This window comes from Quercus lobata, chromosome 2, assembly GCF_001633185.2.
Source record: "Quercus lobata isolate SW786 chromosome 2, ValleyOak3.0 Primary Assembly, whole genome shotgun sequence".
Taxonomy (NCBI): Eukaryota; Viridiplantae; Streptophyta; class Magnoliopsida; order Fagales; family Fagaceae; genus Quercus; species Quercus lobata.
The window spans coordinates 17,757,229-17,784,091 of NC_044905.1; the positions used below are offsets into that span (position 1 = coordinate 17,757,229).

At 38.5% G+C, this 26,863-nt stretch overlaps 1 protein-coding gene across 1 annotated transcript; it reads right to left on the minus strand.

The window, feature by feature from the left end:
* Positions 1–12: 12 nt before the first annotated feature.
* LOC115974787 (heat shock 70 kDa protein, mitochondrial-like) lies at positions 13–4,817 on the minus strand. The gene is made up of 6 exons (XM_031095303.1): positions 4,604–4,817; positions 4,114–4,193; positions 3,956–4,034; positions 3,265–3,831; positions 2,573–3,193; positions 13–2,180 (listed from the first exon to the last, which is right to left on the minus strand). The coding sequence occupies exons 1-6, from the start codon at positions 4,676–4,678 to the stop codon at positions 1,560–1,562; spliced, it is 2,043 nt and encodes a 680-aa protein (XP_030951163.1). The 5' UTR covers positions 4,679–4,817; the 3' UTR covers positions 13–1,559.
* Positions 4,818–26,863: the final 22,046 nt, after the last annotated feature.

A 26,863-nucleotide genomic window follows, 5' to 3' on the forward strand; every position in this document is an offset into this window, starting at 1 on the left:
TCTTCTTAGGGAAATCAATTGCTGCTTCATGGTAGGATCGCCTTCTGCTGATCTGCATCTGCCCGCAAACAGCGTTGATTGTAGAAGCTTTCCCTATACTTTTTCCACTCCTCCCTAGACACCAAATACTTCCTCTATTCATTTGTCCGTGGCTTCTTATTCACATAGACCTCAATAATCTTATCAATGAATTGATTTATAGTGTAACCCTCTTCAACCTCAACCTCTACTTGCTCTTCCACTTGAGCTGTGGCTATGTTACTTGCTTGAATGCATGAACATCATTTTTTTTTTCCTTTTTGCTTTTTCTTAGAGACCCACAAAAATGAACTACAAATAGCAATTAAGAACCACCCATAAAACCCAATATACCAAAAACACTAACAAACTCTTAACCTTTCTTCAGTTGTCCTTAAAACCTTGGAAAGCAATATGTAGCAGTAGTAGTCAATTATTGATTTTTATGCATTATTAAGTTCGGTCAGTAACTTAGACACAAATGTTTATCACAAACGTATACATCTAGCGAAAATTGTAAATGCATTGACAAAGAAAATTTTAAGATATAAACATTAGAACTCCAAAGGGAAAGGGTAATTTTCCTGCTAAACATAGGAACATTGCATGCACTAAAAGGACAAACCAGACATGCACACAAACAGTGTAAGTTCAACATAACAAATTTCCAGTTTAATATATTACCCTGATTTCCACATAATTTTCAAAAATGTACAGTTTCCAACACTATCAGGGTTTGTTTGGTATAGCTTATTTTTCAGCTTTTTGAAAATGGAGTTGTTTGAAATAGTTGTACTTCAAAAAATAATTTACTACACTGATAAAACTGTGAAGCGGCCAAAATGTCCATGCTCATTTTGTAATATTTCCTTTGGTTTGGCCTGTTACAGTTTAGTCTCCGAAGTTTCAATTATCATGTTTATACCCTGAACATTTAAATTTTTGATCAATTTGGTTACTAAATTGATATAACACTCTTAACTCCATGGCTTAAAGCACTACTTCAGACAAGCATGCCAAATGGCCACTAAATCTAACAATGTAGCATGCAGATTAGGAGATACAAAAAGATTCTAGTAACCTTCACTAATAACATTATCGCCAAAACATAATTGTTGCAACCAAACCAATGCATTAGACCTAATGAAACATTCTGTCAACAATATAAGAAGCAGGGTCCAGCAACAAAGTAACAGCAGATCCCAAGCCAAATTTAGGCGCTATAGTATAAGATCTTCTGAACCTATGTTACCATTAGTCCAGTTTCGCCAAGATAGCATGAGTACTTTCTATTGTATTTGTGAAAATAATAGCAGAAGCCACTTCAAGATGCAGCAAAAATGAATTCAAAATTGATTCTAATGGATTCAATTTTAATGCGGGGCCAATTTAAGATTGCATTCACAAATGACAATCTTCTCAATAAATTCTCATGTAAAGTCCACCCTAAATTAACTACAGAACCACTGAAAAAGGATTTTGGAAACTCATGAAAAAAATAATTGTATTATCTTATATCATGTGATCGGATTTAAGAACTTCTATTTATTGACCTCTTCATATTCTTCTTCTGGGGGCTGCTCATCACCCTGATATCCTCCCGAGGACGATCTTCCTGAGCCTTTAGACATGTGCGCTCCAATCTTTGTAACAGCTTTATTTGCAGCATCAACCTTTACCTTGATCTCGTCGATATTTTCATTGGACATTGCTTTCCTCAGATCCACAACGGCAGCCTCTATTTCTGATGCAACCTCAGTAGGAATCTTGTCCCTGTACTCACCCAAGCTTTTTTCGATGCTGTATATGGTTGTGTCAGCACTATTTTTAATATCAATCAAAGTTTTTCTATCCTGATCTCTTTGAGCATGCATCTCAGCCTCCCTGACCATCTTTTCAATCTCAACCTCAGAGAGCCCTCCAGAGGATCGGATTGTAATCTGCTGTTCTTTACCTATTGACTTATCCTTAGCAGAAACCGTAACAATTCCATTTGCATCAATATCAAACATCACCTCAATTTGTGGCATGCCTCTAGGCGCAGGAGGAAGACCAACTAGCTCAAACTCACCCAAAAGCTTGTTGTCAGCTGCCATTTCACGCTCACCTTGGAGAACTTTGATTCCTACCTGAGTTTGATTGTCTGCAGCGGTAGAGAAGACCTGAGACACAAATGCATGAAAATCAAAATTTAAACCTTATCTTCATACAGCTAGGCACAACACAGTGTTCAAGTACACTAGCAAAAACAAAAACTTAAAGAAAATAAGAATTAAAAGCAAAACGTTGATAAGATAACCTCCTTTTCTTAGAATCCAGTCTCCTAAAAATGGCATTGGCATGCCCTGCCAAAGGTTGGGTTAGTCTATGCATTCTAAATACAACTGTCTATCTACTGATTTTACAACATATATGAGTATATATAGTATTCTCATCAAGCAGACAGGTCAAATAATTATGTTACAGTATTAACTTTTTAATTTAAGTCTACTACTTCTCAGTTCTCACCCTGATCCTAGTTTTCTGGAATTTGCATTTTAGTAGATAAACTGACCTGTGACTTCTTGGTAGGGATGGTTGTGTTCCTGTTGATCAACCTCGTAAAGATACCTCCAAGAGTTTCAATGCCAAGTGATAAAGGAGTCACATCCAACAGAAGCAACTCCTTAACATCTCCACGAAGAATACCACCTTGAATTGCAGCTCCCATAGCAACTGCCTCATCAGGATTTACTCCTTTGCTTGGGGGCTTCCCAAAGATTTGTGTAACTATCTCTTGTACCTTGGGAACACGGGTCATCCCTCCCACAAGAAGAACTTCATTCACATCCTTGACTGATATCCCAGCATCCTTTACACAGTTGTTGCATGGATTTTTGGTCCTCTCAATCAAGTGATCCACCAAAGTCTCAAACTTTGATCTGGTCAGTGTGATATTGAAATGTTTAGCACCAGAAGCATCGGCAGTTATAAATGGAAGGTTGATATCAGTCTGACTTGTAGATGAGAGTTCTATCTTAGCCTTTTCAGCTGCTTCCCGAAGCCTCTGCAGTGCCATCTTGTCCTTTGAAAGATCAATCTCGTCAGTTCTCTTAAACTCATTCACCAAGAATTCTAGAAGTGCATTGTCAAAGTCCTCCCCTCCCAAAAAAGTATCTCCATTTGTAGCTTTGACCTGTTAAAAAGACCATTAGCTGACTCATTTACGATGAAGAAACAACAAAGCAAAAATTGAGTGATGCATACCTCAAAGACACCATTTGATATTTCCAGGATTGAAACATCAAAAGTTCCACCTCCAAGATCAAAAACAGCTACAAGGCCTTCTTTGTTGTTTAGCCCATAAGACAGTGCAGCAGCAGTTGGTTCATTAATGATTCTTTGAACGTCTAGACCAGCAATTCGTCCAGCATCCTTTGTTGCTTGCCTCTGTGCATCATTAAAATAAGCTGGAACAGTGATCACAGCTTTAGAAACTGTTTTACCAAGGTATGCCTCAGCAGTTTCTTTCATCTTGGTAAGAACAAATGCCCCTATCTGTTCTGGTGAGTACTGCTTTCCATTGGCTTCAAGCCAAGCATCTCCAGCAGGACCTCTAACAATCTTATAAGGCACCATCTTCATTTCCTTTTGTATTTGAGGGTCATCAAATCGTCTCCCTATGAGACGTTTGGTACCAGAAAATGTGTTGGACGGGTTGGTCACACCCTGACGTTTGGCTGGGGTTCCCACAATCAGCTCCCCTTTCTTGTCAAAGGCAACCACTGATGGTGTGGTTCGAGCACCTTCAGCATTCTCAATAACTTTGGGATTCTTCAGAAAATTTCAGTGAAATAGCCAAAGAAAATTATCATGGAAAATTAACAAAATATTAACAATAAGGAAGGAAATTAATTTTTTTAAATAACCAAAAAAGTTAAAATGAAGATGAACAAACCTTCCCCTCCATAACTGAAACACATGAATTGGTGGTACCCAAGTCAATACCAACAACATCGCTGCCAATGGGCCGAGAGCTGTGTATGGTTTAAAATAAAATCATCAAAGAAGCTTGCATTGGAAACATACAATAAACTGCAGAAAGAAGAGATATACCTAAAGGGTCTTGCCAAGGATGCCCATTTGTTAACAAAAGGAGAGGTAGCAAATGATGTCTTCGCACTGCCACCTATGAACTGTGGGAGTAACAGGGCGCAAAAATATTTTTATGATCAAAATAGTCACATGCATGAGACTAAAGCAAAAGATGGATTAATAAAAATAACATTAGGATATGTAAAACCTTCCACATATTTGAGAAAAAATATAACTCAATTGAATAATGAAACTATGAAGAATGCATTTGCTAACTAAAAAAGAAAATAAATAACAGATTCCAAAATTAAAACATCATCAATAACAAGAAAAAATAACAAGAAATCAACTACAATGACTAATCCGATTACAGTCTATCATCGAATAGATTTCAAGATAGCAACTTTTTAGTTTTCTTCGTTTTCCCAGCAAAAAAAAAAAAAAAACAGAGGATCTCCATTCTGTAACAACGACAAAAGGGGGAAAAAAAGAATAAAGGAAGAGAACTTACGGATCTGCAAGCTGCTAAAGAAGAAGTTCGAAGCTTCTGATGCTTTAGAGACCGAAGAAGCACAGAAGTGGCCATAACTGAACAAATGGTTGACTAGAATGTGGGGTTTAAGAATCAGGTTTTAGAGCATGAGAAAGAGAGAGAATCGTATGGTGCTTTTGCAAAGGGTTTTAAAGACAAGGCATAAAAGTTTTCTTGGGCAACACGAATAACGGAAGTACACAGGAGTGAGGCAAAAGTTATTACCATATAAAAATGATGAGGATATTTATTGACCACAAATATTTTTTTTAACCTTAATTGGGGCTATTGAATTTATGGGTGTAATTTCAGCACAATAATCACTTAAAAATTATTTTATGCAAAAAACTAGCTGTCAAATTGTGAATCATATTATATATCGTATATTATTTTATATTGTAAGGTACACAAATATTTAATAAAATTTATATAATATTTTATATATATATATATAAACACATGTATAAAGGGTATATTCATTAGAAATTTTGAACATATTCAACTAATGACTAATTTATTAATCACTTATGTAATAATATTTAACAAGCTAACTAAATAAATCAAACTAGCATGTGTTTATAACATACACATTCAAATTAATTAAACTTAAAAGTAATGTGTCTTTGTATTAAAACCCCTTTCCCATTTTCTCTCTCCCTTGTGTGTGTATGTTTGTTTCTAAAAAAAAAAAGTGATAATACATTACAAATCACCCACAATAATAATTTCTTTTCATCATCTTCTCTAATCAACTCCATCTCAAGTCGATGTTATCATCATGTTTATCATTTTGCAAGCTTATCTATTCATTGAAATTTTCTTCTTCATCATCAATATTTAATATCGCTTCTTGTTCTTTTATTTTAATAATTAAAAAAAAAAATTCTTCTTGGCATTCTAATTTCTTAGACTTATAAGAATAATGACAAAAATAAAAAATAATTATATTCTCAATTAATAATTTATTCATAGTATAGAAAATAAATTTGTAAATATGAAAGTGAAGTATAAATGTGTATCCCAAATTTTGTAGGAGAAAAAGGGGAAAAAAATTATGGACATGTTATTTTATTAGGCTAAATTAAGTAATCTAATAATTCTGTGTTAAAAACAAGTCTAATAACTTGTTAGATTCAAATAAAAGTACAAATTTTTTTATTAAAAAAAAAATATTCATTTTAAGCATATGTCTATGTATCGTACGATGCATACGATTTTACACGATACGCACACTATATCGTACAAATCATGAGCATTTCTGATACACCCTTATGATATGTAACTTTTTACACACGATACGATACGTATCGTGTATCATATGATACTGATAACTATTTAGGTATCAATTGGAATTTGAACCGATAATTGGCTCAATGAACCAAACACCTTTAAAGTCTTATCTCAACCAAATACACTGCCAACACAAGCAAATGTTTGTGCTCTCATTGATCCTCTAACATGTGAATGGCAGGCTAAGCTAGTGAAGCAAATTTTTATTCCAATCGATGCTTAAGCTATTCTTAAATTACCCTTCAGTGCTCACTTGCTAGTAGATATATTATCATATTGAGCTACAAGGTGAATGTGGATGGGACGGTTTTTGCTTAGTCTCGACAGGTGAGTGTAGGTGTGGAAATTTGAGATCATGAGGGCAGAGTTACGGCTACTTTAAATAGAAGATTTCATCAACCGTTGGGGCCACTGGAGATTGAAGTGAAAGCCATGGAGGTATGAGTGTCTTTTGCTTGGGATGTTGGTCTAAAAGATGTGGTCTTTGAATGTGATTCTAAGATAGTAGCTAATACTCTTTTGGGATAATACACACCAACTGTGATTGTCTTAAACATTCTAGCCAGGGTAGCTCTGAAGCTCCTAGATTTCCTATTAATAAAAGTCTCCCATGTAAAGCGTCAAGGCAACATACCAGCTTATATTTTGGCAAAATATGTGAATGATATAAATAATAGTGATAATTATGTAATGTGAATAGAGGAAAATCTGTTACTAATTGAGTCAACTATTACTCATGATGTGCTGAATTTATTTTCATCTTAATAAAGTTACAAGATGAATGTGGATGGGACGGTTTTTGCTTAGTCTCGACAGGCAAGTGTAGGTATGGTTATTTGAGATCATGAGGGTAGAGTTACGGCTACTTTAAGTAGAAGATTTCATTAACCGTTGGGGCTGCTAGAGATTGAAGCAAAAGCCATAGAGATATGAGTGTCTTTTGCTTGGGATATTGGTCTAAAAGATGTGGTCTTTGAATGTGATTCTAAGATAGTAGCTGGTACTCTTTTGGGATAATACACACCACCTGTGATTGTCTCATACATTCTAGCTAGGGTAGCTCTGAAGTTCCTCGATTTCCAATCAATAAAAGTCTCACATGTAAAGCGTCAAGGCAACATACCAGCTCAAATTTTGGCGAAATATGTGAATGATATAGATAATAGTGATAATTATGTAATGTGAATAGAGGAAAATCCACCACTGATTAAGTCAGCTATTACTCATGATGTACTAAATTTATCTTCGTCTTAATAAAGTTACAAGTTTTTCATATAAAAAAAAAAACTAAAAAGTATTAGGTATCATGGACATTTATGAATATTAAATATAAATGTACTTTGAAGGGTTATTGGAGGTGTAATAGAATACGAAATCACAGTATCTTTTTTTAGTGGTTGTTGAGAACTTCGAGGTAAAGAATTTTTATTTTTAGACTTCGAAATTTGTGTATTGTTATTTGTACAAAAAGAAAAATATGCCCTCTGCAGGCTTATGATTGTGTTAAAAATTGTTTTTTTTTTTTTGGTTTTTTTTTTATAAAAAAAAATCCAACTTAAAATACTAACAATCAATTAAAATTATTCTGGTTATGTAATGTATTATAAACCTAATTTAAAACACTAATATTATTATTTTCATGTGTGTTTTAATAAGTATTACTGTTTACTCAAAAAAAAAAACTCAAAACATCCACACACATATATATAATTAATAACCTAAAACAAAAGTTTAAAGAAATGTGAAATTATTGTGTATTCTCAGAGTATCATAAATGCGTACTCCTTCCTCTCACATGAATGGTGGGTCTCACTAATTAAATTCATGGTGAGACTCACTATTCATGTGAGATGGGGAAATACTCATTTATAATACTTTGAGAGTACCTAATAATTTTTCTAGAGAAATTATGTCATGTCTATTACTTCCTAACTTACAACACAATTTCTATCATGTATGATGGCAAACACGACTTGCTTGTAGAATTTATTGGAGCACGTGTACGATATAATTTTGTATTTATCAATACTCATGCAAGGTTTTGAAATTCGGACCGTTCATTGAACCGTAAAAGGGAGAGGTTCAAGGTTTTTGAGGTCGAACCGAGGTTAAACCAGGATCGAACCGTGATGACGTCATAATTAATTTAATAATTATTTAAAATATAAATAATTATATTAAATTAGTAAAAATATTTAAAAATTAACTAAAATAGTGCAATTAAATATAGAGATCTATTCCTATCAAATATATATATATATAGAGAGAGAGAGAGAGAGAGAGATCTATTATTCCTTTATAGAAACAAAGAAATTTATCTTTCAAATGTATTTTCTATATCATAATTCATAACTTTAAGAAATATTAAATCCTAGTATTTTTTACGTTTGACTAGTAACTCATGGATTGTTGATTTAGCTTAAACGAATTACAATTTGCATTTAACATATGCTTGAATTTTCCAAGATTAGTTATTATTTGTAATATTTCTTTCACTATAAAATTAAATCCCGCACAAGGCAGGTTTAACACTAGTCAAACTCCCTCAAGTCAGACGTTAGTCTTCTTCTTCTCACATAAACCAGTCTTTAGGATGGAGAGAGAAAGACTGAAGCGCTCGGAAGAAGAAGAAGATGCCTTAGCTCGCAGCACAAAAAAGTTCAAGGAAAGCCATAGTTTTCAAGAGACGAATGAGAAAGGAAAGGGGATTAAAATAGGGAGTTACAAGGATAAGCTGGTGGGTGCAATGCCTGGTGCATTTGCACAAGCGTTTGGTCTTAAAAGCGCAATGCAAGAGGATTTGGAGTCTAACATTGAAGAGGAAAGTGACCAAGACGGTAGCCTTAGAATTGGATTTTCCAGAGAAGAGAAGGTTCAAATGAGAACACCTTGGCAAAAAGCTCTCATCATCAAAACCTTTGGGAGGAGAATGGCGTTTTCATTCCTCGTTGAGAGAGTGAGAAAGATGTGGAATCCGTGTGGAGGTATGGACTGCATAGACTTGGGGTATGATTATTTCCTAGTGAAATTCGAGTTAGATGAAGATGTAGATACTATCCTCATGGGGGGTCCTTGGTTCATTGGTCAGCAGTTTATTGCTATTAGACAATGGGAACCGGAGTTTAAGGCTTCCACAGCAACTCTTTCTTCAGTAGCAGTTTGGATTAGGCTACCAGAGTTGCCCATTGAATATTATGAGCCTAATGCACTCCTTAAGATCGGGAAAGCTATTGGACCGATCCTGAGGATTGACTCTCATACAGCTAATGGGGAAAAGGGCAGATTTGCTAGATTGTGTATCCAAGTTAACTTGGATAAACCGTTGGTTAGGAAACTTTACCTCGGCAAGCTAGAGCAATGAGTGCTCTATGAAGGGATAAACACCCTCTGTTTCTCGTGTGGAAGGATTGGCCACAAGGTTGAATCATGTCCGTACATAAGAGAGTAGCCCAAGGAGAAGAGTATGGGTAGAAGTGGTGAAGAAACAGGGGAGCAAAAGGATGACCAAGCGGGCATGCAAAGTGCTCAAGAAGCAGAAGGGTTGAAGAAAAAGGAAGATGTGCAGCAGGAATATAGAGAATGGATGGTTGTTAACAGAAGGAAAGGGAATAATAGAGCTAGATCAGTGCAACGGGTCCAGACGGTAAGTCATACGGCGGATGTGCAGATGACGCAATCTTCCATAGCCATCACTGCCGAGCCTAGCGTAGCAAGCATGAGTAGAAGAGATGGGAAAAGGAAATCCCTGCACACGCAACCTGTCGTGTCACAGAGAGAGATGGCTACGTCCAATCATAGTCAGCTAAAAAGTGGCAAGGGAGCAAAAAATAAGGGAATAAGTTCCAGAACTAACCAGAAGGCAACGAAATCAATTGGTTTACAACCAAAAGAAGTGGGCCAGAGCAGCAAGAGTGGGCTTTTTGTTTTTGGGTCTAATTTAGAGCAAGGCCTGTTTTGTTTTTCTGGCTCTTTGAACCCAAAAGTGACCCATTTAGAGAGTAGCAGTCCAACGGGAAAGGAGAATACAGCAACTAAACAATACAGCAGCGGTGATGGAAGGCAAGGAGAAGTGGGGGATTCTCTACAAAGGAAAGATCATACCGGTGAGCGACTCAACCATTCGGTAGACCCAACAGAGGTGTGGGGCTGGTTCGAAACAGAGTTGATGGTGGCATGGAAGAACATTTTTCCTCTAACGGAGAGGAGCAAGCAGCTGGGTTACTTGCCTTTGAAAGACGAGGCGTGGATCACAACGCCGAACCCATGGTGGAGGTTTTTGACGGATCGGCCTCCAGTACCAAGCATTCCGATGACAAACTCAGGGCCATCAGCAACAAGATCCGAAATGCAGAACTCGGAAAAATATCTATCGGAAGCAGAAGCGATGTTGACGGAGACAGTGATTTCAGAAATGAAGAAATTGATCAACTTCCCGGTAGAATGCTCGTTGATGGGCAGCCTTCACAGGGTGAAAATGATCCAGTTTGCCGAGCCCAGATTAAGCGGAACGATTGTAGTCAAGGTAACACAAGGGGACTTGGGAATAATCATGCACTCAGTGACTCTAATCAAGGGGATTTGGGAGTCGAGGAAAGAGATGTTGGAGGTATGGAGATTGAGAAACACTGATGTTTCTCCTTCTCTAGCTCACGAGGATGTTGTCTCTACTCATTATAAAATGATGAACATTCTGATTTGGAACTGTAAGGGTGCTATGAAACCTCAATTCAGGAAGACGGTCATGGATTTGGTGGAATGGCATGCTCCAATCCTTATGGTGATCACTGAAACCAGGATGAGTGGTGCTAGAGCAGATGAGATCATTGAATCCCTTCCTTTTGATGGACATGCAATGGCTGACACCATTAGATTTGCTGGAGGAATATGGTTGCTGTGGCGCTCAGACTTGGTGAATGTGGATGTCCTGGCAGCAACAGAGCAAGAGATCCATGCTTTGATACGGGTAAGGTCTCAAACTCTATGCTGGTTAATTAGTGCAATTTATGCCAGTCCTCGTTTTGAAGAAAGATGCATTGTTTGAAATAATCTTAGGATGTTAGCTAACATGCATGATTTACCTTGGGCCCTTATGGGGGACTTTAATGAAGTTTTGTCTGAGGATGAGAAATATGGGGGGAATCCAATCTGCCAGAGAAGAGTTAGGGCCATTAAGGAATGTATGGATGATTGTAGGATGATGGACCTGGGGTTTTCAGGCCCAAAATATACTTGGACTAATAAGAGGGAATTGGGTAATTTGATACAGTGTAGACTTGATAGATGTTGGGTTAATCCGGGTTGCAAGGAATTATATCCGGAAGCTAACGTCACCCACTTAGCCAGGATAAATTCAGATCACTGTCCTCTTCTGCTTAGTTTGAATCCTTTTTTAGGGTCCACTGCTAACAGACCTTTTAGATTTCAGTCAATTTGGCTAAGCCACAGTGACTTCCCGACTGTTGTGAGGGATGCTTGGGCTGGTAGGGAAGAGAATTTAGCTGAGGCAATCTCTAGCTTCTCGACCAAAGCTCAAAGATGGAACAGAGAAGTGTTTGGGAATGTTTTTGCTAGAAAAAGGAAAATTTTGGCCAGGTTATTAGGTACCCAAAAAGCCTTAGCTACCTGTCCAAATGGTTTTTTGATTAATTTACAAGATCATTTGACTGAAGAATATAACTCTATCAGCCAGCTAGAAGAGGAGCTGTGGGCTTTGAAATCCAGAATTAATTGGATTATTTTGGGGGAGAGGAATACTTCGTATTTTCATATTTCCACGCTTTGCAGAAGAAGCAAGAATACAATTACCAGTATACAAAATAATGAGGGTGAATGGTGTCACAATATTTAGGAAGTGAAGGAAATTTTTAATACTAGTTTTAAGAAGCTGTATACATCCGAACAAGTGTTTTGTCCTATTGCCCCCCAATGGAGATCGGATTGGTGTGCCAAGCTTAGCCATGAAGATGCTGTTAGTATGGAGAATATTCCCTCGGATGGGGAAATTTGGAATGCTCTCAAAACAATGAAGCCCTACAAAGCTCCTGGTGTTGACGGGCTTCATGTGGGTTTTTTCCAGAGGTTCTGGTTAGTAGTGGGGGAATCAGTTAAAAAGGAAATCAAAGAAGTGTTTAGGAAGCAAAAAGTTCCGGAGTATCTTAACCAGACCTTAATTGTTTTGATTCCTAAACAATCTGGTCCAGAAACTGTTAATCAATATAGGCCCATAAGCCTTTGCAACACAATATACAAGGTTATTGCAAAAATTATTGTTTTGAGGATTTGTCACTTGCTACCATCCTTGATCTCTCCAATGCAGGCAGCTTTTATTGAAGGCAAAAGGGGTTCAGATAACGTCATAATTGCCCAAGAATTAATTTACTCTCTTAGGAAGAGGAAGGGGAGGACAGGGTTCATGGTTGTGAAGATTGATCTTGAAAAGGCCTATAATCACCTAGAATGGTCGTTCATTAAAATGGTGCTTGAACATTTTGGTTTTCCAGAGAATATGATAAGGCTGATATTGAGTTGTGTCTCCTCCACTACCACAGCGCTATTGTTCAATGGTAGCAAACTTCAGTCTTTCCAACCTTCAAGAGGAATAAGAGAGGGAGATCCCATCTCTCCTTATCTTTTTCTGTTGTGTATGGAGTTTCTTGGAGCCCAAATCACTGGTATGTGCGAGGATAGAAGGTGGGATAAAGTAAGGGCTTCTAGAAGTGGTCCGAGCTTTTCTCACGTTTTCTTCGCTGATGACTTGTTGCTGTTTGCCAAAGCAGACTACAAAAACTGCGAAGCTATCATTGAAGTCCTTGACAATTTCTGCAATCTGGCTGGACAGAAAGTTAACTATACCAAATCTAAGGTTCTTTTTTCTCCTAATGTGACTAGAGGAAGGGTGAGAGGCATTTGTAGGAGATTGGGTATTGCCGCAACCACCAACCTAGGTAAATACCTTGGTTTTCCCATTATTAACCAAGGAAGAGTGGGGAACGCCTTTAATTTTGTGGTTAACAAGATCCAAAGTAAGCTGGATGGTTGGAGGTCTAAACTATTATCAAGGGCTGGTAAGCTGGTTCTTATTAAATCCTCCGCGGCTCCTGTGGCAGAATATTTTATGCAATGCCATATGCTGCCTGTTAAAGTTTGCAACCAAATTGATAAGCTTCAAAGAGACTTTATTTGGGGTTCAACTGAGGAAAAAAGGAGGCTGCATCTGGTTAGGTGGGAGACTGTGACACTTCCCAAAGAACTTGGAGGGCTGGGGCTGCATAATATGAGGGATAGGAACTGTGCTTTGTTAGCAAAGCTTTGCTGGAGATTAGCTTGTGAGCAGGAAGCTCCTTGGGCGAAGATGCTGGTGGCAAAATACCTCTCGCCCAGCAGATTATGTGATGAAGGCAATAAGCTTCCTTGCTCCTCTATTTGGGTAGCTTGCAAGAAGGGTGGACCAGTCTACGTCAAGGGGCTAAAATGGTCAGTGGGGAATGGGGAGAAAGTAAAGGTGTGGGATGATTTTTGGCTTCCTATTGGTCCTTTGAAAAACATAATAGAAGGGCCTTTAAATCGGCATGATAATCTCATTACGGTGAGGCAATGTTTTAATCAAAACCATGAATGGCAAGCTCAATGTCTTTCTTTTGATCTGCCGGAACACATTCTCAGTGTCATCAAAGCTACTCCGCTGTCTTGCAGCCTGGAGGTTGAGGATTCTCTTCATTGGGCCTTTTCCAAAAATGGTTTTTTCTCTTTGAAATCTGCATACTTGTTGGCAAGGGATTTAAACCCTTTGAACCTTGATACTATCACGGTGGATTGGGTGTGGAAAGCTGAAACTTATCCTAAGGTTCAGTTTTTTCTATGGCTATGTCTTCAAAATAGCGTGCCCACCGGGGAAGTTTTGGGTTCAAGGGGTTTAAGTCTTGACCCCACCTGCAAAATCTGTCCTCAAAGCATGGAAACTATGGATCATCTCTTGAGGGGCTGTTGGTTTGCCCGTGACTTTTGGCAGCAAATTCAATTCCCGGTTTGTCTAAGGGATACTTTTAGTTTACCGGTTAGTAGATGGCTTGAAGTCAACTGTAAGGCAGAAATCAAACACAGTAGAATGGGCATTCCTTGGAAGATTGTGTTCCCCATGGGAGTGTGGCAGCTTTGGTTGCATAGAAACACTTTTCTTTTCAAATCCGGCAAGGTGAACCAGTCTTGTTACAATAAGAGTGTTAAGGATAGTGTAGAGTACTTCTCTATAGGGCTGAATGCTAAATTGCCTAAAGTCAAATCTGTTGTGGCCGTGGGATGGGAGAAACCTCCAGCAGGTTGGGTGAAACTAAATTCAGATTGTTCAGCTATTAGCAGCCTAGGATGTGCTGGTGGGGGCAGAGTGATTAGAGACCATGAGGGGAAATGGTTGAAAGGTTATGCTAGATCTCTTGGTAGCACCAACAGCTGTGTGGCTGAGCTATGGGCTGTGAGGGATGGTCTTTTACTTGCTAAGGAAATGGGGCTGCACAACATCATTGTAGAGCTGGATGCATTAAGTGTTGTATTACTCTTAAACAATAATACCAACAACTTGACTTTGGAACCTTTGCTTAATGATTGCAGGAACCTAGTGAAGGAGTTCCCCAACATGCAGATAAAGCACATATATAGGGAGGCCAACCAATGTGTGGATGCAATGGCCAAAATGGGCGCAAACAATGTAAACTCTTTTGTTGTTTTTTTGAATGCACCGTCTGTGGTGGAAAGAATCCTAGCTAATGATAAAGCTAGCTTGTATTGTAACAGACTTGTTTGTTCCTAGTTTCTTATGATATTTCCTTATTGACCAAAAAAAAAAAAAAAACTCCCTCAAGTCAGACTTAGGTAAATCTATCGGGAAGCCAATAAAAATGCAGACATGTTAGCCAAAACAGGATGCCTTTAACGTGAAGATTTTGTTGTTTTTGATGCCAATAAATATGGAAACTTCTCTTTTGTTAAGCTTTGATGTTTATGGTTTGTACGGTAATAGAATATCTACCTCTCTTGTGTCTTTTGGATGGTTTTTTAAAAAAAAAAAAAATTAATCTCCTTATTACCAACAAATAAGAATTATTAAAAATAAAGTGAAGAAAGTAAAAAGTAAAAATGTGAGAATGATAAAGCAAGTAAGCTTATTCATTTATTGGATAAATTATAAAGTTAGTCCCTATTCTTTACACCATACTTTAATTTGGTCCTTAATCTTTCAATTGTGTTAATTTGGTGCTTAACTTTTTCAATATCATGTCAAATTAGTCCCGATTATTATCTCATAAATGAAAAAAACTGATGTGTCAAACATAATAATAAAAAATTATTTTTTATACTACGTCAACTGCTATTTGGAATGCCATATCAGCATAACCTTAAAAAAAATTGTGACTAACCTCACGTTCAAAATTAAACGATAATTAAAAATTTATTTAACATTTAAACATATCACATCAGTATTTAAATGAAAAAAATCCAAATAACCAAAATTTTCATATTCTTTATACTTTCTTTTAATTTTTCCTGCACTTTCCCGATAATCAAACATGTCTACGTTAAAAAAAAAATCTAAAAGAAAAACTACAGAAGGCAAACCTATATGAAAACGTCAGCAAAAGCTTGGAGCTTGAACCTAAATCAAAGAAAGAAAAAAAACCTATTCTTCAAAGATCACCCAGCCAACACATCAGCTTCCCTACAAACCCAGTTGAAAATACATACACCGAAAGCCTCTGCTAGATTACAAACTATAGCTCTAGCTTGAATTCCTCAATGAACAACTCTGACCCAACCCCTGAATAGCCTCTATGCAAGCTTTAGAATCACTTTCAACAATTACTCTCGCTAAGTTCTGGGCTAGAAATCGACCCAAACCCAAATCACTCTTTCTTTCTCTATCACTCTAAAATCGACCCAAACCCAGATCTGCTGCCACCACATTCCAAGAAGCTTTTAGATCTCCCATGGTGAACTCTTTGGAGACCGACACATATGGAATGCTCGATTTCAGCTTGGACCATGATTGAGTTGTAACTTGTTTGTTTTGGATTTTTTTTTTTTTTTAAGAATCATAAGTTTCCTTGAAACTTGCTGGGTTTAGGGGTTTCAACCACCAAATGTGTTACTCAAAATGGGTTGTAGTTGGCTTGAGGAGATTGGGTTGGCTATATGGATTTGATTGGGTTTCAACCACATAAATTGGTGTTTTCATTTCAAATCAATCTAAGATCTTTCGTTTTTTTTTTTTTTTAGAGTAGTGGGTTTGATTATGAATGTGAATGTTTGAATATGTTTTCATTTCAATATGTGAAGGTTATATTTAAATCAACTGAATCGAAATTTGAAAGGGTTGATTTTTGTAGGATTTGATTTCAGAGTGTGTTTGGATGCCAAGAAATATTGAAAGGAAAAAAACGCAGATTAATACTTTCTTTCTTTTTCTTTATAAATTGATGAAGGAAGATTAATATTTTATTTAATTATAATGCCAATGTGGCAATCCAGATGGAAGTTTATGTGGCAAAAAAATCATTTTTTATTTTGGCTGTTAGTCACGTCAGCATTTTCCATCCATCATTTAACAGTAACGACCATTTTGATATAATACCAAAAGGTTAAGGACTAAATTGACACAATTAAAAGGTTAGGGACCAAATTAAAATATAGTGTAAAGAATAAGGACCAATTTTGTAATTTACCCTTATTTATTTATGTATTTCTAAATGCAAGCTTCAATCAAGCTTGAGAGGAGAGCATCTATAAATTAATTAATTATTTCTATTTTTTGAAAAAAAAACACACACACACACAAGGGAGGACAAAAATAGTTACAACACAAATTCACATCATGAATTCTTCTCAAAAGTCATGGTAACTTTTAAGGGGAAGTGGGGCAAATTATGCTACACATAGCACACTTTTTTAAGCAACGTGGGATAATTATCACTTTTTTTAGAAACAAACACACACACACTTAAGGGAGAGGAAAAAAAGGTTTTAACACAAAGGCATAAATTAATTTTATTTTCATTAATTTCTCATTCTCTCAAAAATAGTTTACATTATTCAAATTATTTTCAAATCAATTGTATGGTATATTAAAAAAAATCATATAGAGATAAAGAAGCTAAAAAAGAAAGATATGGACAATCCGAAAGATATACTTTAGTGAGAGAGTTACACCAAGATGAGATTAATGAAAGAATTAGAGCATTCACATAACTTCGTGTATAATAGAAAGATGTATAGAATTTATATAGTTTTGCTTAAAAATGACCCACATTAGTCTATGTATAATTGTGTAAATTTACAAAGTTTGCTACAGTAATCATGTAAATTTATACTAACTGTAGGGACACGATTCGCAACCCAAGCCCAAAACGTATGAGATCTTGGCCCAATGAACCTAACACAATAAATTTGTAGAGAGTGTGTCAAAGAACTAGGCCCTAATGAGTTAAACAACTGTTAGTATTGAATTGAATGGCAATCAAACACAAATAAGATATTCTGATATCAATGGACTTTCAGTCCGAAGAGATCACACTTGTATATATTGATCACAATTGGATAAAAAGATAATTTAGATTGCTATAATCTTATTTCTCTATTTTTCTGATCCCTTTCTCATGGAGGGTCTCTCATATTATATAGCTCCTTGTGAATCGAACATCTTGATTCTACACTTGTTGATTATCTGAAACTCCACTTGAGTACCTGTCTCATCAGACACCCTATCTGGTTTTCTGTGAGTTGTGGTAGCCAAGGTAACACTGTTCAGAAGTCTTCTCCACATAAATGCGATCAGAAAAGTAGCTGCAATGCATTTAATGCGGTGACAACAGCTTTCCCCTAGATATTTTTGGGTTTCCTTCCTTCTTGTATGTTCATGAGGCATGTTCCTATCATTGTAACTTCTTGGAGGGTCATTTTAATTATTGGAATACATATTTGAGCTGCATACGTCACATCCGAGGAGTAATTCCCCCTCGAACCACATTCCATTCCTTCCTTACTCATGAGACTTTAAATTGAAACCCTAAATAACTATTATATTAGAGAAACTTGAAAATTAAGTTAAATTAACCTATACTTCTTTGTTTGTATTTTTTTACCCCAAAACTAAAGAGTTTGGATCAAATAGAATAAAATTTCATACTTTTCAACCCAAAAATTAAGAATAAATATATAAATTTTGAGCCCGAAACTAAAAAGGAAACCTACGAAAAAAATCCATTTAAGGCCTAATTAGTCCAAAATAGACCGAATGGACCAATGAGGACTAAAATAGACTAATTGGACCGAATGAGACCTAAGTAAACCAAATGGACCAAAGTGGACCGAATAAAATTTGTTAATAATGTTGTTGATGTGAAACTAACTAATCATGTCACTTTGTAAATTTTTTTAGATAGTAAATGATATCATCTAAATGTTCTTTTACTATTAAAAATTTAAATGAAAACATACATAAGATGTATTATATTATTTAAAAGATTGTGCTGTTTGATTAACGTTAATTTAAAAAATGCTTAAATAACTTAATGTACTAATAGATTTGGACAAAATAATTAAATTAATTTATTTAGTTATTTAGTAATAGATTTTACATTTGAAATGGATTGAAGTGGATGTAGTAACAATAAATATTACACTTAAACTTTTAGATTTATATATATATATATATATAAAGAGAGAGAGAGAGAGAGAGATTTTCCTCAACCAAAAATATATATATATATATATATTATCACTCAACAATTATTTATTTATTTATTTGAGAAACACTCAACAATTAATTATTTCTTAATTATTATTAGAGTTGAAATTTAGAGCTAGTGTGGAAAGTTAAGGCTCCGATCGGTAACAGTATTTAAACAATGAAAACTATTGTTTAAACAGCATAACGCATATTTTCATATACTTTTTTACTCACACGTATTTTCACAAAATTTAAACAATATTACTAGAAATCTCTTACCAGTCCTAGACCACTACCAACCCCTTTTTTTTCTTCCCTCCATCAGCATACTAAATTGAAAATACATAGATCTATTTGAATTTGATCTAAAGTTCAGTTTTTTTATTTTTTATTTTATTTTATGGGGGGTGCACATGATCATTTTAATTGAAATTATGAAAGATAAATGGAAGAATTTAAGTGAGCTCGATATAGTTACCGGACTTGACGTGGGGTGGTGTTCCGAGCTACGATTATTGGTACTACATAACTCTTATCTGTACTAGACCACTAGCTGTCTTTGTACTACTACTACTGCTACAAAAAAAAAGTTCAAACCAAGGACAAACAAACAAATCACTGTTTCGTACACGGAAAAGAAAACACCAAAGTCGCAGAAGCTGGTGTCATGTATGTGTGGAGGCTGGTCGTCCATCTTTTAGGTCCAAAGTTGTTCACCATTTTCAGTGTCCTATTCTGTTTCTATATTTCATATGTGGGATCAGTGGGTCACTGTCTGTTGTCGTGTATTGAGCCATGTTATTGCCCACCTTAAGTTACTCCTAATAAGTAAGGATTTTATTAATGTGTGTCTTAAGAACACACAATAGTATACCAATTTTGAAAAAAAATTTATCGGAAATTGAAAAAATGTTGACAGTTTTTTCAATTTTCGATAAAATTTTTTTAAAAACGGATTTGTTAATGGGCATACATTGACCAGACCCAATAAGTAATAACTAGCAAAAATTGCTGATAAAAACCAAATTTCCATTGAAGTGAAGAATATGTTTTGTCCGTGCTTCTTCCAAAATGGAGGGCAAAAAGATCAAACGTATGATGTAGTAATTTCCAAGGAATGTAATATTGCACGCAATAGATGAGGTTCATAGGTTGATGTAGATTATATTTTTGTTTTTTGGTCTGACTTTTCATATTTGATATTTTCAAAGAAGAGCCAGAGAAATACCTGTGTCCGACTCTTCTCATCCCTTAATAAATTTTTTTTTTTTTTTTAAAAGGGATTTATTTGGGGAGGAAAATGAAAAAGAGAGAACTATGAGTATAATGACATAAATGTACACGCAGGACCATAACTTTGAAAACTAATTCAGATTTTGAATAATAACTTCTAACATTATAACCAGAGCCAGATAAATTTATATGCATTTTTTTGTCAGCATTACACATGACATGGGGATTCTGGCATTTTACCCCTTTTTTTTAAAAAAATTTGGCAATATGCCCCTGTTTCCAAACTATATAGGGACGTGCCCCTATTTCGAAACTCGATTTTATCAAAATCGAGTTATGCCCAATCAAACTTAAAAAATAAAAAAAAATAAAAAAAAAATTGCATGGAATTCGAGTTTAGGGAGCTCGAGTTCCAAAACGCCACTATAGGGCTCCCTGAATCTGGTATGGGGCGATTACACTTGTGGGGCCCAGCAATTCGTGGACCAGGCCCATTTGCCCTTAGAAAGTCCGAGGGCCCAATCCGAGGAGAACTGTGGCCCAAGCTCCATGACGCCGAGCACGGACCAATTTTTGGGAGGCAGCCGAGGACAGTCTAGTCCTCGGCAGGCCCATGATCCGCCCAGAATAAAGGGATAAATTCGTAAGGAAATCCAAAATACCTTGGGGCGATTACCCTAAATACCCTTCTGGATAAGGCCCAATGCCTAGCAGAACCGTACTCTACAGCTTTATCAAGTCATCCCCAACAATTCCGGGATTAGACTGATGGGACCAATGTCAGTATTTGTAAAGACTGACCCTACACGTGGACGAAGGACATCGAACGCACACTAGTATAAAAGGAGAAGTAAGTGAATCTAGCAGGGGGGGAGGAAAAAAGGAGACTTCATGAGGAAGATCGCCGGAACGACCCATGCACAGAACAGAGAAAGTCCTCCGTTGGACAGCCGGAAAGGACCACAAGGGTTCTCGGATCAAGTCCGAGGATCCCATTCTCAGAGGTGGCAGTATGGCGGGGCTTTAAACGTTTAGGCCCAGTCCATTTTCCACAGGGATCTTTCTGAAATCCAGACCGGACCATCCCCCCGTGACCAAGCCCAAGCTTTTCAAGCCCACTCTCTACAAATCGTATTGTGAGGGATCTCTCCCGCGTGAACCCGAAAATGTCACTGGGCCGCGCTGGAATCGTGTCCTTACAATTGGCGCCGTCTGTGGGAAGCATGCGCGCTTGGCGCAGGTGGCGGTGGAGTCAACTCTCTACTAAGCAAAAATCCACGGAGCTTCCTCCGTCTCCTTTGACGTGCAGCTGTTATTCCGACATAAACTTCTGCTAGGGGCTACTCCTTGCAGCGCCCATGGCGTAGGCAGCCCTAGGGGCTCTTGGCCTCAAGCCAGCTCTCCCCGCCCTGATCTAGGGGCTTACATCCGAAAAACAAACCAAACACAAAAAAAAAAATAATAAATCTCGTAAGTTTTGGACAGAACCAAGGTCTTGCATGGTCCTCGGACTCAAACCTATGGGGAAACCAAGTACAAGAGATGAAAATCAAAAGTTTTGGACAGAACCAAGGCCTTGCATGGTCCACGGACTCAAGCCTGTGGGGAAACCAAACACAAAAAAAATAAATCTCGTAAGTTTTGGACAGAACCAAGGTCTTGCATGGTCCTCGGACTCAAACCTATGGGGAAACCAAGTACAAGAGATGAAAATCAAAAGTTTTGGACAGAACCAAGGCCTTGCATGGTCCACGGACTCAAGCCTGTGGGGAAACCAAACACAAAAAATAAATCTCGTAAGTTTTGGACAGAACCAAGGTCTTGCATGGTCCTCGGACTCAAACCTATGGGGAAACCAAGTACAAGAGATGAAAACCAAAAGTTTTGGACAGAACCAAGGCCTTACATGGTCCACGGACTCAAGCCTGTGGGGAAACCAAACAAAAAAAATAAATCTCGTAAGTTTTGGACAGAACCAAGGTCTTGCATGGTCCTCGGACTCAAACCTATGGGGAAACCAAGTACAAGAGATGAAAACCAAAAGTTTTGGACAGAACCAAGGCCTTGCATGGTCCACGGACTCAAGCCTGTGGGGAAACCAAACAAAAAAAATAAATCTCGTAAGTTTTGGACGGAACCAAGTCTTGCATGGTCCTCGCGACTCAAACCTAGGGGCGAAACCAAGTAACAAGAGATGAAAATCAAAATTTTGGACAGAACCAAGGGCCTGCATGCGTCGCACGGACTCAAAAGCCTGTGGGGAAACCAAACACAAAAAAATGAAATCTCGTAAGTTTTGGACAGAACCAAGGTCTTGGCATGGTCCTCGGACTCAAGCCTATGGGGAAACCAAGCACATAAAAAGATCATAAGTTTTGGACAGAACCAAGGCCTTGCATGGTCCACGGACTCAAGCCTATGGGGAAACCAAGTACATAGAAAGATCATATGTTTTGGACAGAACCAAAGCCTTGCATGGTCCACGGACTCAAGCCTGTGGGGAAACCAAGTCTCGAAAGTTAAGTTTTGGACAGAACCAAGGTCTTGCATGGTCCTCGGACTCAAACCTATGGGGAAACCAAGTACAAGAGATGAAAATCAAAAGTTTTGGACAGAACCAAGGCCTTGCATGGTCCACGGACTCAAGCCTGTGGGGAAACCAAACACAAAAATAAATCTCGTAAGTTTTGGGCAGAACCAAGGTCTTGCATGGTCCTCGGACTCAAACCTATGGGGAAACCAAGTACAAGAGATAAACATCACAAGTTTCGGACTCAAACCTGTGAGAAAACCAACTACTCGTAAGGAAAGACTACATTACGTAGAATTTGGATTCATCTGAGGAAAGCTCCCCACTCGCCATTGGAACAGTTCCCAAACTGCGGGGATTCGCAAGTCTGCTCTTAGATCTGCAGCACCAAGGGAATCGAGGCGACGTAGGGCAATACGTCACCTGAGAAACAATTTGAGTTCTTTACCCTCCGTCAACTCCTTGGACGGTACTCTCATACTTATCACAGAATATTCAATTGTTATTTTTGCTAGTTTCCTGAGTTAAACCTGCTATGAGTTATCGCCGTAAGGTTTGGTAGTGTTGGTACATTAGAACTGATTGGATTATGTTTCAAAACTTCCTGCTCTAAGTATCATTGAAGAAACAGACACAGGGAGCACACCCTTCCACAAAATAATGTTGCAAAAAGAGTAGTATTCAAAATAAGTAGGCAAAATTTCCTTTCTTATTAAAACAAAGAAACAGTACAGCATACAACAAAAAGCTGAAATCAACTTGTGATAAAACTTGCTACATGATAGAAAGGAAAGTTACAAGGAAGCAAGAGAAGGCCGAGGAGGTAGCACAGACGAGACGTGGGCTACTGCTTCGAGGCCTTGTCCCTTCCCCCATGCTTTCGCATGCCCATAGCTCCGGCAGCAAAGGAGCCCAACTTGAGCCTCACGCCGCAGTGGGGAGGATGCAGGTAGCACAGAGGAGAGGTTGGCTACTGCCTCAAGACCTCGTTTCATCCTCAACGCTTTCACGTGCCCGAAACTCAGGCAGCAAAAGAACCTGACCTCAGGCTAACACCATCTACAAAGAAGATGCAGGGAGCCGAAAGTTGGGAAGCCCCCGCAGAAATTTGCCGGCTGCAAGGTAGACAGTGCTGATGGTGGAAATTCCTTCTTCGGACATACCAAAAATCTGGCATGACCAGAACCTGCTTCGGATTTTGACTAAAAGCGTGGGAAACACCCTCACCCCTCTGTCATAAGGGAATATTTCTTTGAATCTATGCCTTCGTTGCCCGAATATCACTCTTCTGAGCTTGAGGAGAACGTGGCGCCTTTGCGGCGGAGAGAGTTTTTCTTCCCCGACCCTCGTCTCAAACATGACTTGCTGCGGGAGGAAGCTGAAGGAGGAGACTAAGGAGCTGGTGCCTAGGCAAAGAAACTTGCTCTCTTATTTATTTGAGGAGATAGGGTGGTGGCATTTAATTAGCGCAGCTTCCCGAGGAACGCTACAGACAAAACGTCTCCAGCTCGACCTCCAACAAACCTCTGCAACGACAAGACTAAAGGAGCCTCGTCGAGGTGCACCTCGAACATCGGGACACCCAGAAGTACCGCGTGGCCAAAGATTATGGAAATATCTCATGATCCGTGGGCCTAGTAAATTCGCGGCCCATGCCCTTGCTACATGATGGCCCACGGACTACGGCCCACGCCGGGTAATAACTAATGTCGAGGACAACCTCCTGCCCGGCCGCGTACGGGATACCTAAGGAGAGGGAATAAAACAAAACCAAGGCCTTGCATGGTCCTCGGACTCAAGCCTATGGGGAAACAAAGTATAAAAATTATTATTATTACAAGTTATGGACTGAACCAAGGCCTTGCATGGTCCTCGGACTCAAGCCTATGGGGAAACCAAGTATAAAAATTATTATTATTACAAGTTATGGACTGAACCAAGGCCTTGCATGGTCCTCGGACTCAAGCCTATGGGGAAACCAAGTATAAAAATTATTATTATTACAAGTTATGGACTGAACCAAGGCCTTGCATGGTCCTCGGACTCAAGCCTATGGGGAAACCGAGTATAAAAATTATTATTATTACGAGTTTTGTATAGAATCAAGGCCTTGTATGGTCCTCGGACCCAAACACGGCATCAAGCCTCCAGTTCTCTCCTCGGCCAGCATGGGTAATCATTACTTTTCACTGGTCGGCCTTATTGGGCCAAACACTTATATTAGAGTTATGACAACATCTTTTTATTATCAAGTATTTTGGTCTTAGTTGTCATCGGTTTAGATATTTTCTCATTAAGCCGAGCAGCATTTACCAATATACAAAAACATAAACGGAATATGCAAAATGAAATAATAAACACTTTTATTAATATAAGAGGTTATTACAATGTACGAAAAAGGGCTCAAACAAGCCTATACAAAAGGAGAACTGCTGAAGCAACGATAACACTCGCAGTACAGAGAAGTAAACAGTCAGGCTTCTTCTAAAACTCATCTTCAAGGTCTCTTCAGTCTCTGCCTCAACATTGCTCATATCATGACAAGAACCTTCTTCGGAAAAGGATGAAGGACAAGGAAGAAGAATTGAAGGAGAAGGAAGAAGAATTGAAGGAGAATGAAATAGTAAGGAAGAAATCAATGAAGAAGATGGAGGAGATGAAGGAGGAAGATGGAGGACATGAATAAAGAAGGAGGAGAAGAAGAGAGAAGGGACGAAAAGAAAGAAAAGGAGCAAAAGAGGGAAAAGGGAAGGCACCAGGACGGAACTGGTGCTGGGAAGACTATAAGAGGAAAGCGGAGGAGGGTACCAAGGAGCAAAAGAGGGAGAAGCAGAAGCACTTAGCCCCTGCCTCAGCCCTGACTCCTAACACGTTGGTGCCATATTAGGTATGCTCATGAGGAGCCGGGTGGTGCTGGTCTTGGTTGTTCTCGACTCAGTCGCGCCGAGAGTTCGACACGACGAGTCCCTGCTTCGGATTTTGGCTGAAAGAGAGGCGAGACAGATCTTAAGTCTGCGCCACCCTTGCCCTGATCGAGCCATTTCAAGCTTTATCAGAATATGGTGTCTAGAGGAGGGGCATGATTTTTTCATCATTTGGTGCGATCTCAGAAGAATAGAAGGGAGTTAGTACGAAGGTGATGGCCTCCTGCTTGCCTTCTTATAGGAAGAGCAGAACGGATGGCATTAAATGCATTCAACCTTCCCAAAGAATCTGAAGAAAAAAAAAAGAGGCGTCCGTTCCACTTCTCCACCTTATCAAATGAGCCGCTGGCCATAAATGAGCCTCATTAAGGGGAATTCATTAAGGGCGCGTCTGGGACATCCAAGCGGCAGGAGCAGATTCCGAGCGGATTAAAAGGAATCCCTCAAAAACCGCCTGACTTCCTGAGAAACAGCTCACATAAATGCGGGATTAAGCTAAATGGGCCATATTAAGGGCCCGGGTTTGCCAAAACCCTCCTTTCCAATCCGGAATTCGGATAGAAGGGTTTTGAGGGGCTATTGTGGGGCCCAGCAATTCCTGGACCAGGCCCATTTGCCCTTAGAAAGTCCGAGGGCCCAATCCGAGGAGAACTGTGGCCCAAGCTCCATGACGCCGAGCACGGACCAATTTTTGGGAGGCAGCCGAGGACAGTCTAGTCCTCGGCAGGCCCATAATCCGCCCAGAATAAAGGGATAAATTCGTAAGGAAATCCAAAATACCTTGGGGCGATTACCCTAAATACCCTTCTGGATAAGGCCCAATGCCTGGCAGAACCGTACTCTACAGCTTTATCAAGTCATCCCCAACAATTCCGGGATTAGACTGATGGAACCAATGTCAGTATTTGTAAAGACTGACCCTACACGTGGACGAAGGACATCGAACGCACACTAGTATAAAAGAAGAAGTAAGTGAATCTAGCCAGGGGGGAAGAAAAAAAAAGGAGACTTCATGAGGAATATCGCCGGAACGATCCATGCACAGAACAGAGAAAGTCCTCCGTTGGACAGCCGGAAAGGACCACAAGGGTCCTCGGATCAAGTCCGAGGATCCCATTCTCAGAGGTGGCAGTATGGCGGGGCTTTAAACGTTTAGGCCCAGTCCATTTTCCACAGGGATCTTTCTGAAATCCAGACCGGACCATCCCCCTGTGACCAAGCCCAAGCTTTTCAAGCCCACTCTCTACAAATCGTATTGTGAGGGATCTCTCCCGCGTGAACCCGAAAATGTCACTGGGCCGCGCAGGAATCGTGTCCTTACAAAAACTATGAAAAACAGTTCTATCTCATTTTTAGGGACTTCACCAAACATAGCAAAATGAAATAGTTTTTCAAAAATTACTACGTAAACATTGAAAAATAAAATAGTTTTTTTAAAATTACTTTTTAAAAATTGACTAATTTTTTTTAGAAAATATTAATGTTAAATAAAACAAATTGAGCCGTATAAGCTGAGGAAAACTTAGAGGCAAAGACTAAGCACTTTA

Coding starts and splice junctions, on each gene's coding strand:
- LOC115974787 (XM_031095303.1), bottom strand. CDS start 4,678: ATGGCCACTTCTGTGCTTCTTCGGTCTCTAAAGCATCAGAAGCTTCGA. Junction 4,194..4,603: donor CTTTAGCAGCTTGCAGATCC/GTAAGTTCTCTT, acceptor TTACTCCCACAG/TTCATAGGTGGCAGTGCGAA. Junction 3,832..3,955: donor TTTCAGTTATGGAGGGGAAG/GTTTGTTCATCT, acceptor AATTTTCTGAAG/AATCCCAAAGTTATTGAGAA.